Source organism: Ambystoma mexicanum, chromosome 3q (genome assembly GCF_040938575.1).
Source record: "Ambystoma mexicanum isolate Mex_15411 chromosome 3q, UKY_AmexF1_1, whole genome shotgun sequence".
Taxonomy (NCBI): domain Eukaryota; kingdom Metazoa; phylum Chordata; class Amphibia; order Caudata; family Ambystomatidae; genus Ambystoma; species Ambystoma mexicanum.
The window spans coordinates 464,518,885-464,532,414 of record NC_090926.1 but is presented as its reverse complement, the minus strand read 5'-3'; the positions used below and the strand labels follow the sequence as shown (position 1 = coordinate 464,532,414).

At 50.5% G+C, this 13,530-nt stretch overlaps 1 protein-coding gene across 2 annotated transcripts in view; it reads left to right on the top strand.

Moving 5' to 3' along the window:
• The window catches only part of LOC138582680 (UDP-glucose 6-dehydrogenase-like), a 55,174-nt gene that overhangs the window by 7,534 nt on the left and 34,110 nt on the right, over positions 1–13,530 (top strand). Inside the window, exons 1-2 of one of the 2 annotated variants that reach the window (XM_069654218.1) lie at positions 2,114–2,609; positions 9,702–9,886. In XM_069654218.1, the coding sequence (XP_069510319.1) occupies positions 9,725–9,886 (162 nt within the window). In that variant the 5' untranslated portion in view covers positions 2,114–2,609; positions 9,702–9,724. Of the gene's footprint in view, positions 1–2,113; positions 2,610–9,701; positions 9,887–13,530 lie in introns of those variants that run through there. The other variant, XM_069654219.1, reaches the window with a different exon arrangement.

Genomic DNA, 13,530 nt, shown 5'->3' with positions numbered 1-13,530 from the left:
GCATTTTGGTGCAGTCTGTCTAGGTATGTCTTACTGTGGCATGGCATTTTTTACTATGCATCACCAAGGCTGCAGAAAACATAAGTGTTTTTACGTGTCTGGCCTACATTGTGCAGCGAATTTTGACATGATTTCTTATTGTGGCATTGCATTTATAATAGCAAAGTGGTAAAATAGCTCAGCAGGTTGAGCACCCACTGCTGTGATGTGTGTTCTGCAGATCACAGGTTCGAATCCTGGCAAGGCTGGCTCAGCCGTTCATTCTTTTTGAGGTTGATAAATGAGTACCATCTGGGGTTTGGATGATAATTGTATGTAAATATGTGCTATGTATAGTGTTTTGACGAAATCACAAATTATTATTATGAATGAAAGCATTAATGCTCCTTTACACTGTTGACCTGTAGCTATTGGGTTTTTGGATACTGTATTAATGCAGCAACTGGCAATGTAGATGCTCCACTTATCATATAATGACAATACCTGACATGCTGCTCTAATTGGCATAATATGGAAGTAACTGGCCATACAATGCTGAGGTGGCATATCTATGGCAGTGCGGCGGCCTATGTTGATTCTACTGGGTCTAACCCTATCATATCATGACCACATGCATGGCATATGAAGGCAGCACACGTGTTAAAATGTGGTTGGTATCTAATATATTATCTGCTTTGGTACCGATTTGGTATTTTAAACTTTTTTACATTTGTTTTTTTTTTTTTAATGCCTGCAAGCCACGTCTGGTAATGTCACCAGGGTTAAAGATAAGCTGGTGCGATCTGGGTCAAAAGTCATGTGACATCACTTTGTGTGCATTGGAATCAGGTTGGTGACTTATTTACTGGATGAGCAAGTTCCCTTTATCAAAACCAAGACTGTTAAGCTTGTTTTAAAGGTGTATTTTTGGATCATTTGCTGTTTCTTTAAAAATAAGGCTCTAAAATAAATCCTAGAGGCGTAGCCAGGATTGTCTAAGAAGCCGAGCCTGAAGCTAATGTAGTCGGGCCCAACACAGTGACATTAACGTCTGTAAGTGCCCACACAGCGCTGTTGGGTGGTCCTTGCCCGCTCAGGCCCTACCCTGTCTGCGCCTCACCGGACATCACCCAACAGTGACTTTTTCCCTCTTGTTATGGATGCGCCCCTCCCCGGCAAAACGCTGGGGAGGGGGGGGGGGGTCATGTGGGAAAAGGGCAGAGCACCAGAGAACTGCAAGTCCTATGCCGGCCCATGCAGACAAGGGGCTCAACATTTCACATTTTTAGGGGGTTATTACAAACCAAGTTTCTCAAGTAGAAATAATAAGAGGTGTTGACGTTTAAGGGGGTGTTGCAGGCCATAGACGGGTTCCAGTAGAGCACTGCCCTGTGTTTACTCTGCCTTTCATCTATACAATGCCGACCACTGGCTTGAGGGAGACCATCTGCTATTTGAACACCAAGGTCCAGTTCGGTTTATTGTGTGTTGCATCAGTGACGGATATTCAGTGCCTGAGATAAAATTATATTATTTCAGGGTATATTGTGGGCTGATCTGGGTTGGTGGTCCCCCGTTTCATTTTGGAAGGCTAATAAGGGGACAGGGTAGAGGTGATCTTCACTAAGTCCTCCAAATGCTTGACAACTCTGAGACCTCAGTAGCTCGGCGTGCAGTATGGGGTTTCTGTGAGTCTTGAGTCACAAATCGGAGCGATCCGCCAGCATTGCAAATGGGCAGCTTTAAAGCTCCGCGAAGCGGCTGGGCGGCGTTCTGTCGGCGCAGCACTGAACTAAATGACTAAATACAAACATTCAAGGCCGTCAGTGGTGAACATAAGAGGATTATGAGGAGAGATCCACTTTGATTGTAATCACTCCTTTAGTATGTTGGACAATGGCCAAGACAGACTAGGCTGAGCGAGTTAAGTTTTTCCAAAGTGGCAGAGAAGTGAAAGGTTTCTCTGTTAACAAAAATCAGTGGCAGGCTGTGCTGGGGGCCGCTGGCCTGAGATGAACAGAGGGGGTGGGTGGGTGTATGTTTCTGTGTCGTTTCCCCAGTGTTGCTACGTGCCATGGCTGAGGGGGTGTGTTCAGCAGGGGCCATTGAAAAGGCAGGCCCGAGGTCTGCCCCCAGAAGGCTCACCTGCGGTCCACGAAGGCATCTTGGCGGAGAGCAGCGCTGCGCGGCAGGCGAGAGCGGCGAGGAGCAGTTCCAGTCAGCGGGACACTATTCCCAGCCGCCCCCCCCCCCCCCTTGAAGAACACTTCCTTTCCGACCTCTGAACTCCAGGGCGCCCCAAAGCCCAAGGAACAAACGCCTCTTCCCCATTTCTCCTCACCTCACGGACGACTTCTGAACTCCAGACGCACTCACCCCTCACTCACTCCCCGAGGACAAGTGGCTGAAGGGCCTTTGCCTACCTTCACGCCCGCCCACCAGAGCAGTACCCGCCACTCCACAGTCCACATACCTCCACTAAGGGCAAGGACACTGACTTCACCGAAACTTTCTTTGGGGGAACCCGGGGTCACTCGCCTCATTCGTTTTCCGAAGACCGCAGGGCGCTTCAGCTGCAGGATTCGGACCCCCCCACCCCCAGTTCACCGGGCTGGGCGGCTGCACTTCAGGTAAGGGCAGGGCCCTCCCCGCGCCAGCCAGATCCCGCAGGCACGTCAGGAGGATTTCCCTGACGGCGTGACATGCTTCTGGGACCACCGGGATGCTGAAACATTATCACGCAGGCAGGGGTGGTAACGTAAATGGCATGTGCGCTATGCAGAGTAGTTCGTTGAGCCCCCAGCACCCCCCACCCTCATTGGCAAAACATTGGGAGATAATTGTCCCTAGGAACTTAACGTTGCTCAATATACAGGTTGCGTTTTGTACATATCTTTCTGTAAAAAATGTTTGGCATTTCTCCGTTGCAGTTTTCCCTGGCGTTAAATGTCTGTATAACTCCATTCGTTCCTGTCGGGGAGGAGGGGTGGGGTGGTGCATTAGCAGCAGCATCTGGTCCTGCAGTGGCCGGGGGCCACACGAGGGGCTACGCCCTGGAACTGTAAATGCGCGTTATTGCGTTATTACTGCGCAGGAATGCCAGGGATCTTGATTGAAGCAAGATGTGCGTCAGGCCGGGGCTGCGTTTTGAGGAAACATGTGTTTGCTGTCTTCTGGCTTCGCATGTGGCGCAGCATCTAATTGTTTTGGGGGCCGGAGGTGGGGACGGATATTTGAGGAAGCAGCAGCTTCCTATTAACGGCCTGGCCCCGCTGAGCAGGGCACGGGGGAGCCAATTATAAAGTATAGGCGCCACGGTGCGAAGTGCCGGCTCTGGCCCTTTCAAGTACAGCTGCCCTCCCTGCTGGAGGGGCCTGGTGTGGGTAATTGAAGGACAGACCCCCCCCCCCGGACCCCTCCCCCCAAGCTAGACAGCTGCCCAGTGACAGTAAGGGAACGTTGCCATGAAAGTGCGGCAGCCATCGGGGGAAGTGTCAGTACCCACCCGTTAACGTTTCTTGTGCTATTGCTGTGGCCTATTCGAGCGGCGGCTGCCATTTTACCACTCCAGAATCCCCTGGTGGGATATTGAGAGGGTCACTCTGCTGCTGGCGAGTGCCTGTACCTCTGTCCCGTCTGGGCTGCGGATAGTATACCTGCCAGCAGAGAGATGTCGGGACTGGCCTGCAAAAGGTTAGCAGTCCTGCGGAACCGTGCCAGTACTGTGCCATTAACAGTGGACCGGGCCTGGCCAGAAGCAGCCCTAGTACAGCAGCCTGCTGCCAAGGGGCGGCACCGCGCTTTATCATTAAGAGCAGCTCTGACGTGAAGTGACAGCTCGGCCACAATGTCAAAAGGGAAGGGCATCGCCACGCTTTTTGTCGCCCCCCCCCCCCCTATTATCTGCCGGTGAACTTGCTTCCCGAGCCCACTACGTGGCAGTGAGAGGAGGTCACTGAAGTGGGTGGGGGTCTTTGGGCAATGAGCCAGGGCCTCCTGCAGCTGAGTCCCTGCATGTGTTTATTCACTGAAACAAAGGGGCTCTTATTTCTGACGCCTGGAAAGGGGGAGGGGGGGGACCTGGCCCTTCCCACCTGGGCCTCCCCGCAGTCTTCATGTCATGTTCCACACGTGCTGAGTGCGCCCCTCCCATTTTCTGACAGCCCAGCATCTGGGGAACGGGAGGCTGGAAAGCAGAGAACAGCTGGAAAATACCAAACTCACGAGCATCTTTAATATAGTGGCACACGGAGTGTAAAGTGGTCCCGCACAGCGCGACTTCCATGGAAAGCTACACGACCCAGAATCCACGGATGGCGCTCTATTATCTGCCCCCATTGAACAATGTATAAGGAAACATGGAAAGTGCCAGAATTTGAAGGGGAAAACGTGGCTCGGTGACTGCAGCTGCCATGGGGGCACGAGGGCTCTACGAGTGCGGGGGCTGGAAGCCAGCATCGTGAACGCCCCACCCATCCTATCCCGTCTGTCCGTGTTCCTCAAGCTTTTCGGACTTTCCATACCCCCTGTTGAGCATTAGCAAGACCACTCCTGCTCTAGCTGAGGAGATCCAGGGCCAATTGAAGACGTGTTGAGGATGGTGGGGGACACTGAGGGCCAGATGTGTTGAGGATGGTGGGGGCCACTGGGGGCCAGATGTGTTGAGGATGGTGGGGGCACTGGGGGCCAGATGTGTTGAGGATAGTGGGGGACACTGAGGGTCAGAGTCTGAAAAAGTAGCACAAATGAAAGGCGCACAGATAATGCTCTCGTTTCACTTGCACTAGAATCCGAAATACTCTGCTTCCCTCAAAGGTGACCTGAGCGTTTCAGGAGGGGCTGGAAAACGGAGCAAAGGTGCGCCTTGAGGAGGGGCTGGACATTAGTGCTGGGAGCAACCGCGTGGTTGTTGGGAGGGTGTCCAGTCAAAGGGTCGAATACATTGTTTCGAACTGCAATAGTTTTGAATCAAAAAGACCTAAAAAAACAAAATAATTCTATGCCATTTTAAATGTATTTTTTTTTTTTTTTTTTACTCCGTATAGGAAAAAATACTAGTTCTTACCCAAAAAACAGGAGTTTTGGGGGGAGCCCCCCAAAAAATAAAATAAACGTGCATTCAAATTATTTTTTTAGATCCTTTTTATTCGAAAGTATTACATTCGATCCTTTTGTGATCAAACCTTTTACTATAAACCGTTGGGAGCACATTTCCCAGAGACGCTTGCCTCCTCGATGCAATGCTGGAAAAAAAAGCATGCCCATCTCTGTTTGGGGGATGGAAATTCTAGTGCAACAGTCGCGGTTTAAACCATTGCCTGTCGCACTTAAAAAAAAAAAAAAAAAAAAAAAAGACTTACCCTGTCATGATTTGCGCCTCCCGCTGAGTACTGCTCTCATAGGCGCAGCGGGATAACCCTCATTTTTGGGCATTTAAAAGCACATCCTGTTTGTGAATTCAGGATGCACTTTTAGATGCTCAGAAAAAGAGCATCTGAATGAGCGCATCTAAAATGCCCTCATTCAGATGCCCTTGGAGAATGGGCCTGCTCCTTTTTTTGGTGCAAGTTGCACCCAAAACAGTTTTGAGAATTTGGCCCTAAATGTCCACTGAAAAGCTATTAATCGCTCTTTGAGAGCTGGGTGGTAATGTCGGGGAACCCTAAACAAAAAGGCAACGAGGCACTTAAGAATGTTGCCTGAAACTGCCAGAGGGAGGTGATAGCCAGCAAAGGCAGCTTGTGAGGTGCACGCTGTGCGCATTTTATGTTGTGAATTAAAGGAGTTGGTTTCTGTGGAATAAGACTGCCAACATGGGACAGTTGCTTGGCCCTCCCACCCCCAAAGCTCTGGGCCCATTTCAACTGAAAAGGTTAAAAGGCCCTGAGGCCATAACTGGTAATACCACCCATGGCACCTGCATCAACCACCAGAGCTGGTAATCCGCACGGCTGCCAAACCAATGAATTATTACTTGCCAGCTTGGATTGCCCAGTGGCTGTGCACCCTCAGTGACAGAAGGAAAACAAACATACTTATTAACACCCTACATTTCCTGATATACTAACTGTATTGAACCTATTCCCATCCTCTCTGATCCTTACTTCCGGTGTTCGAGCGAGAGCGAAACGTCCCAGCCACTAAGTAAGACAAGCATTAGCAATGCCAACAGTTTGACCTTTTGTGAAGGCGTGGGAAAAACACCTGCAAGGCACTACCGTAGGGGTATTCATTGGCCATCGATGGTAGCAGGTGCAAAATGGTGCGGGTACTTGAACGTCTAATAGTAGTGCCTGGCAAATGCCTAATACTTATACACAAGCCAAAACTGTTGGCTTTGCCAATGCTTGTTTTTGACGGGACTTCAGTGAAGGACACACATAGTGCTTATAAATCAAGTAGCTGAAGGCAGACCTGATTAAGACATTTTTATTACACCAGTGAGCAGTGCTGCAGCGTCTTCTGAACCCTGCTTGTTAAAGCATGAGTGTTGTGAGCAAGCCCCTGAGTCTGGGGGACAGGGCAGCAAAGCATGTTTTTTGCCAGAGCGCTGCTCTGGAAAGATATGTTTTGTAGAGCCCCGCTCTGTCGTGTTCCGGCACATTCCCTGCGCTGTCCCTAGCTGTACTCTAATGCAATAGTTTTGGCTTGCAGGTGGCTTAAAGTGCCACCTAATAGCCCAAACTAAAAAAAAGGCAGCAGGGACATGTAAGGCCCTTCCTGCCAGAGGTAGTAGTCTCTGCATGCCACTGCTGGAGCCCTAGCTCTGGCGTTCCTGCCTCCCCTTCTGGAAGGCTGGAGCTGGCTTGTACACACTATAGTGGTGCACCTCTCACCAGACGGCTACATGATGGTTGGGGACCCCCTACTTAGAGTGAAAGCAGTCTGAGGCATCCGTCGGGTGCATACATTACAACGGCGGCGACAAAGATGAGCTTAATAGCCGCCGATTATCACGAGACAGCCAGCCACCAGTGAGCTTAAACACTAAATGCCCACTGAAGCGCTCTAGACCCTTCTTTTTCAGTAAGTGGCTGATGTGGAGGAACCAGTGTTGGATGGCAATGAGGTGATAACATTTTTGCATAGCCCGTCCAAGAGAAAACGCAGCTTGTAATGTGAGCGCTGCAAAGCGCACATTTTAAGTCCTAGAACGAAAATAGAGAAATTAATATATTGCTGTTACAAGACGGCTCACTGGCAACATTGGGGCATTTGCTGGGGTTCCCTCTGAGGCCCGAGGCCCCTTTTGGTTGAAAAGAGTGAAAGGCACTGACGCCATCCCTGCCTCTCTTCTCCTACAGAGCTGGTGCAGCTTCTGAGCGAAGTGAGCACTGTCCTACTCCCAACCTCTCTTCTCCTACAGGGCTGGGGCAGCTTATGAGCGAAGTGAGCACTGTCCTACTCCCAGCCTCTCTTCTCCTACAGAGCTGGTGCAGCTTCTGAGCGAAGTGAGCACTGTCCTACTCCCAGCCTCTCTTCTCCTACGGAGCTGGTGCAGCTTCTGAGCGAAGTGAGCACTGTCCTACTCCCAGCCTCTCTTCTCCTACAGAGCTGGTGCAGCTTCTGAGCGAAGTGAGCACTGTCCTACTCCCAGCCTCTCTTCTCCTACAGAGCTGGTGCAGCTTCTGAGCGAAGTGAGCACTGTCCTACTCCCAGCCTCTCTTCTCCTACAGGGCTGGGGCAGCTTCTGAGCGAAGTGAGCACTGTCCTACTCCCATACTGATTAGGAGAAGGTAGTGAAAGTCATTCTACAGTCTCATGCGCATGAGAGAAAAGCAGGCCTTGCCCAGCAGCCAGGCACTCGGATGACGACCCTATTCTAGAATCATTTTAGCAGGTCGGGCTGAGGAAAGTCCTCAGCACGCTGTCACCTTATTAAGACGTCTAGTGAAGGCAGTCAGCATTGTCTAACGCCTCTCCCAAGCACCTGAAATATAAGTTGGAGGGTCGTGCAATGGAACACGAGCAGCCTCCCGACTGAAGGAGGCGTGAATGTTCTGGGACAGGAGTGTCCTGTCTGCGCTTGAGCTGGACAGAACACTCCTTTTCCTGCCATGGAAGAGGACTGGCCCGCGTGGCTCGAGACACTGGGGTCCTATTGACGCCATTGCCCTGCTCACAGACATTGCCTTGTTTCATGGGGAAGTGCGCAGGCTTCTACAGAGGCAGGTTGTTAAAACTCCCAACAAGGCCCGTTTCAATCCAGGAGCGAATTAGAAAACGCAATCTGCGGTGTCGGTAAACTACTCCCCCCCCCCCCCCCCCCCCCCCCGCACCCCCCTTATAAACACACCCCTCCCAGCCACTGTTCCTTGTTTCCAGGTTATTTTAAAAAGGTCGCTTTTACAGTTTTATGTTAAACACAACACAATGGAGACATTTCTATTTCTTAAGTAGATGTGCGAAAAGAGGCAGAGCAAACCGTTTACATCACATTTGAGTAATTTGATTCCAAAAGCAGAGGCCGTGGCGTCATGGGGCCAGATTACAGAAACTTTGCACCAGTGCAGGTGCAAAGTTTGCACGGTATTAGCACTAGGGAAAAGTTTGCCCTATTTTTTTAAAAACACAGGGACACATTAAACATCCATTGCACCTCGACAAGTGCACTTTGGCATATTACAAGCACCAGGGCTAAAATGTCCCCAGTGCTACAAAGATAGATTTTTGATGCATTTTTGCATCAGGGCAAACTTTGCCCTGCTGCTAATCCCGTGCAAACTTTGCACTTGCACCGGTGCAAAGTTCCGGTAATGTGGCCCCTGGTGTTAGTACACGCAGTCATTAAAAATCCACAGTCCACAGCCCATAGGAAGAGCAAACGTTTCCAACACGTAAGCTCATCTTTTGTCTTCACTATTTATTCTATTCAACGTTCCCCTTGCGGCTTCTTGGCGCTATACATCGCATGAGTGAGTGTATTCGAAGCTTTGGGTGTATACTATATTCTGGTAGAAAACGGGCACAGAAAAGGTTTAGCAGAAAAGAGCCTGGTTTTGACTAATTTAGTGTGGGGTTTGCCTGATGGGCAGGGGGCAAGGGGTGCCACAATTGAGCAACCCAATAGAAGAGTCTCCCCCAAGCGCGCCTCGGATCCTGCAGTAGCCGGCAGGTGATCTTGCTCCAGGAATAGGGCCGACATCAGCTGAGTTTGGTTGTGATTTAGAGAACTACAGTCCTTGAAATATTCCCATGCAAATCCCTTAATCCCTCCCACTCCCAGAATGCAGGATGTGTCGTGACTATGCTTGGGTGCCACTTCCCGGTGCTGAACCAGTTACCGATCCCCTGGTTCCTCGAGCAGTGGTGCACGCTGAACACTGTTGCATTTTGGGAGATTTGCCACTAGCTCAATGCTTCTGAAAGGAGTGCCAGTTAGTCACACTTGGGCTTTTGACTGCCATGAGCGTGGCTGACTCCAGCCATTCCTGCAGTAGCCTTGCACTGGCTTGCCTGGAGATGTTCCCATTTTCCTCATCTACTTGCTTTGGTCTTCAACTAGCGGTTTGTTCGAGGTTTACCTCCACACGTGCTTGAATGGCGACATGTATCTCTAACCTTCTAATGCATAAACCCACGACCTGCCCCTTCATCTCATCTAACGCTCCATCTTTGAAACCTTTGGGAACCTTTGCTGATGACAGACTGGGAAATATGTTTTTCTAACAATAGGGTTGGGCCCACATTTCCTGCAGTGACTGTGCCTGTTTCCTCTCCAGGTTAAGAAACTATCTCGTTCAACATGGCGGCCGTGAAGCGCGTTTGCTGCATCGGCGCAGGGTACGTCGGAGGCCCCACCTGCACCGTCATTGCTCAGATGTGCCCAGAGGTCACCGTCACTGTGGTGGACATCAACGAAGAGCGCATCCGGGCCTGGAACTCCCCGCAACTGCCTATTTTTGAGGTAACTCAGAGTGTTTTTTTTCCAGTGAACCTGTTGTCCTAGGATAGGAAAGGAGGCACAAGAGTCCCCACACGAGGTGACTCCCACCTGGCGAACTAGGCGGAAGTCACCTCTTATGGTGTCATGGAACAGGATGACTTCCTGACCTAATAGTCGCCCATTCATAGTCTCTCTACAGAAGTATCATCACAGAATATACAAACTAGGCTGGAGAATGTGGTCAGGTTCTCAAGTGTCTGTCTGTCTATCCTTCTATCTGTGCCCTGTCTTTACATCAGTGCTAGAGCATCGATCCATCTTAACATCGCTGTAAAAGCGTCAGTGCAGGGGTATCGTTTTGAGAGAAAAAAGGGGTACCACTGCACTGACCCAATGTCTTAGTACAAGTACAAAGACATGGGCATGTTTTGTCTACTAATCTATTATCTATTTTTCTGTTTTTGGCTGCACCTCAGTTCTTGTATGACACACAGGGCCCGATTCCCAAAAGCATTTTACAATGAGGCAAGGCCCATAATATTTATTTATTTATTGAGTATTTGTTATGCGCCTACGCAACACATGGTGTTTCCAGGCGCCACAAGGCAATGTGGGGAGGGAACAAGGAGTAAATAACAATGGCAACAGTTAATATACTATTGTGGTTTTACTGGGTCTTGTGACATTCGGACGTGCAAGTGCAGTGAAGAGGAGTGCAGGAGATCGGGAAGGGTGGGAGGGGGCGACAAAAGTATGGGCAAGTGCTGGTGGGAGATTGAGAAGGAAGGGGGGATAGAAAGGTATGGGCAAGGGCTGGTGAGAGCACGGGAGGGAAGTGCCAATGTGTTCCAAGGGATGAGGCCACTGGCCAAGTGCTAGAGCAGAGGAATCCCAATGATGGGATGCACAGCCGCCAGGAAGGGGGTACGCAAGAGCAGTGCTGAGGGGTGGGGGAGTTGGGGGGGGGGGGGGGTTGCTGGTATCGATTGGGTAGAAGGCCTGGTAACCTGTGAGATTCATGAAGGACCAGGCCGCTAATCTCAGCGACAGTGGGGTTGGCAGGGGAGGGAAAGGGGTATAGAAAAGCAGAATTTTGAGAAGTTTCCAGAACTTAAGGAGGCCCGGCTGAAGTCTCAGAGGGCCAAGGAGGCTGTTCCAAAGAGAGGCACCAGCCAAAGAGCGAGACCTGTCCCCCACTCTCTGCTTGGAGACGCATTTGACAAGCAGAGAGTTGGATTTAGAGGAACGGAGGGCTCTGGCAGGGAAGTATTTAGGGAGCGAACGTTGGAGATAGCGTGGTCCCAGACCCCAGAAAGCCTTGTGGATGATGCTGAGGGTCTTGAATTTGATCCTTGCGGTCACCGGGAGCCAGTGGAGAGATTTTAGGGCTGGAGAGGTACAGTCCCTGGGCTTGAGGCCAAGGATAAGTCTTGCAGCCCTATTCTGGATTAGCTGAATGGGGAGTAGGGAGGGAAGAGGGCGATAGAGGAAGAGGCTGTTGCAATAGTCCAGCCTAGAGAAGGCCAGAGCTCTGGAGACATTGAGCTTCTGGGGAAAGGGAGAATACCTCTAAGGAGGCAAAGCTGGAAGTGGGCCTTCTTTGCAAGGTCAAAGATGTGAGGGCTCAAATATGGCCCCAAGGTTTTTGGCCTCACAAGATGGTGAGGGTAGAGGGCCCAAGGAGGGCGGCCAGAGGGTAGGAGGGAAGCAGGGCGCAAGTGATCCAATGAGAAGGATCTCCATCTTACTGGCATTAAGGCAGAGATCGTTAACTGCGCACCATGCCTGAATTGTAGTCAGACAATCTGGTATGAGAAAGGCGTCCTTGCCTTCCCTAGGCGAGTCGTCCTTCAAGCTGCACTGGGCCATTTACCAAAGATGTGGTGCAGATACCCCTATTCTTGTGTGTAAGAATGCCCATTCAGCCTCAAATCGAGGGCACTGCACCTTCCAAACATTGTGCTGTAGCCCATCCAGGAGTAGTCGCAGCATTCAAACCTTCACAAGCTTCTTTCCGGACAGGCAGGCCTTCCTGAGAAGTCTCAGAAAGGCCATGTTCACATAAAGGGCGCGCATCTGTTTACATGCTTACCAGGTACACAAAGCCTTGTTGCGGACTCCAGCACTGTCATGAAATGAATACAGGGATAAGTAGTGGCTAAACAGCATACTCGGTCTCACACTACTACCACACCAGCTGGGCTTCTAAGCGCTTTAACTGTGGTCAAGCCGATGCAGAAAAATGTATAGTCCTGCTCTCCCCCTGGCGAGTCTAGTTGGTTTGATTTGCACGCTATTGCTGGGTAGAGCCAGAATTGCAGAGAGTTGAGTCGATTGCTTCCAATGATACTGAATAGCTGTCGAGGCATAGGCAAAACAATGTTTCTGCTGGGTCGAGTGTGCATTCTCGATGGGCGAGTCGATAGCTTCCAGCAGATCAAGTTGGTGTGCGAACCAATTATCTCCACAGAGTTGAGCTGGCGATCAGGTTGATAAATGTGGTCTGTGGCAATGGGTCAAGCCAGTGTCTGGAGGATTTGAAGTGTAGTAAGCAGTTTGAAGGTTAGTGGAGTGCCAAAAGCTGCAACGCAGGTCCTGTGGGGGCACGAAGGGCATTGAGCATGGTTGAGCCGACTGACAGACATCTCGAGGCGATGAAACCGGTCCCAAGTGCTTCTGTACTTTTGGGTTACTGGGAAGTCCACTCCAGGGTCTCTCTGGGACAAGAGGAGTTCTTCAGTTCTGTGCTTCCACTCCGGGAAGTTCACACCTGCAGGTTGTCCTTCACCCCCAGTAAGCAAGATCATAGTTCCAGTGCCGTAGCCAGCAGAGACGCCTTGGTCCACAGCAGTTCATCCCCACTGTTCCATGGGGATGGTTAGGGAGCAGAGCTTGCATCTGCCTTGAATGCCTTCTGTCTTCACCTCTCTGGGAGAGGACTTTGGAATAGTCTGTATCCACAACAGAGACTCGGTGGATCCTTCTTCTCATGTTGAGAGTCCAAAGATGAACCGATGAAGGAGGGGGAGAAAGCCTGCTGTAGGGGGCCAAATCCAGGCTGTTATAATAAGTGCCCTCTATCTTCCGACATCATGCCCAGAGCACATTGTCCTGCAGGAAAAAGGGATGAAGGAGGTTGTAGAGAAACCCCTCAACGCTCGCATTAGAAAAAATGCAACCCACTAGCGAAAAAGGCCCAGCACCCCTCTTGCAAGGACAACAAAGTTGTATTGCCACAAAAATAGAAATGCGCCAGCAAAGCACTCTGCTGCCATGGAGCATTCTGGCAAAATCCGTATGAGCAACACTTTATGAAGGCACGCCGCATCATCAGTGACTTAAATTGCATAATGTACAAATCCAACTGGTTGGTCAGACCCTATACATAGGCTAGCTGCTCCATGAAAGGATGCCAGGGCATTGGTCACAGCCTCGTCTGTCCGTCTTCTTCCACGTAGTTTCCTCCTTGCGCATCATCTTGCATGAAGCTACACCTAATTGGCGATTAGGTGAAGAAAAACAATGCATGCTCCATCTCTAACCTAATGTGCACCTGCTACTGCAGACAAGGACTAAGAGGATACGTCGAGGCCATTGCATCGCACGCACTAGCTCGATTCCAGCCACATCAGCGCCCATCCAAAACTCCCCACCCTTCTTTTGGT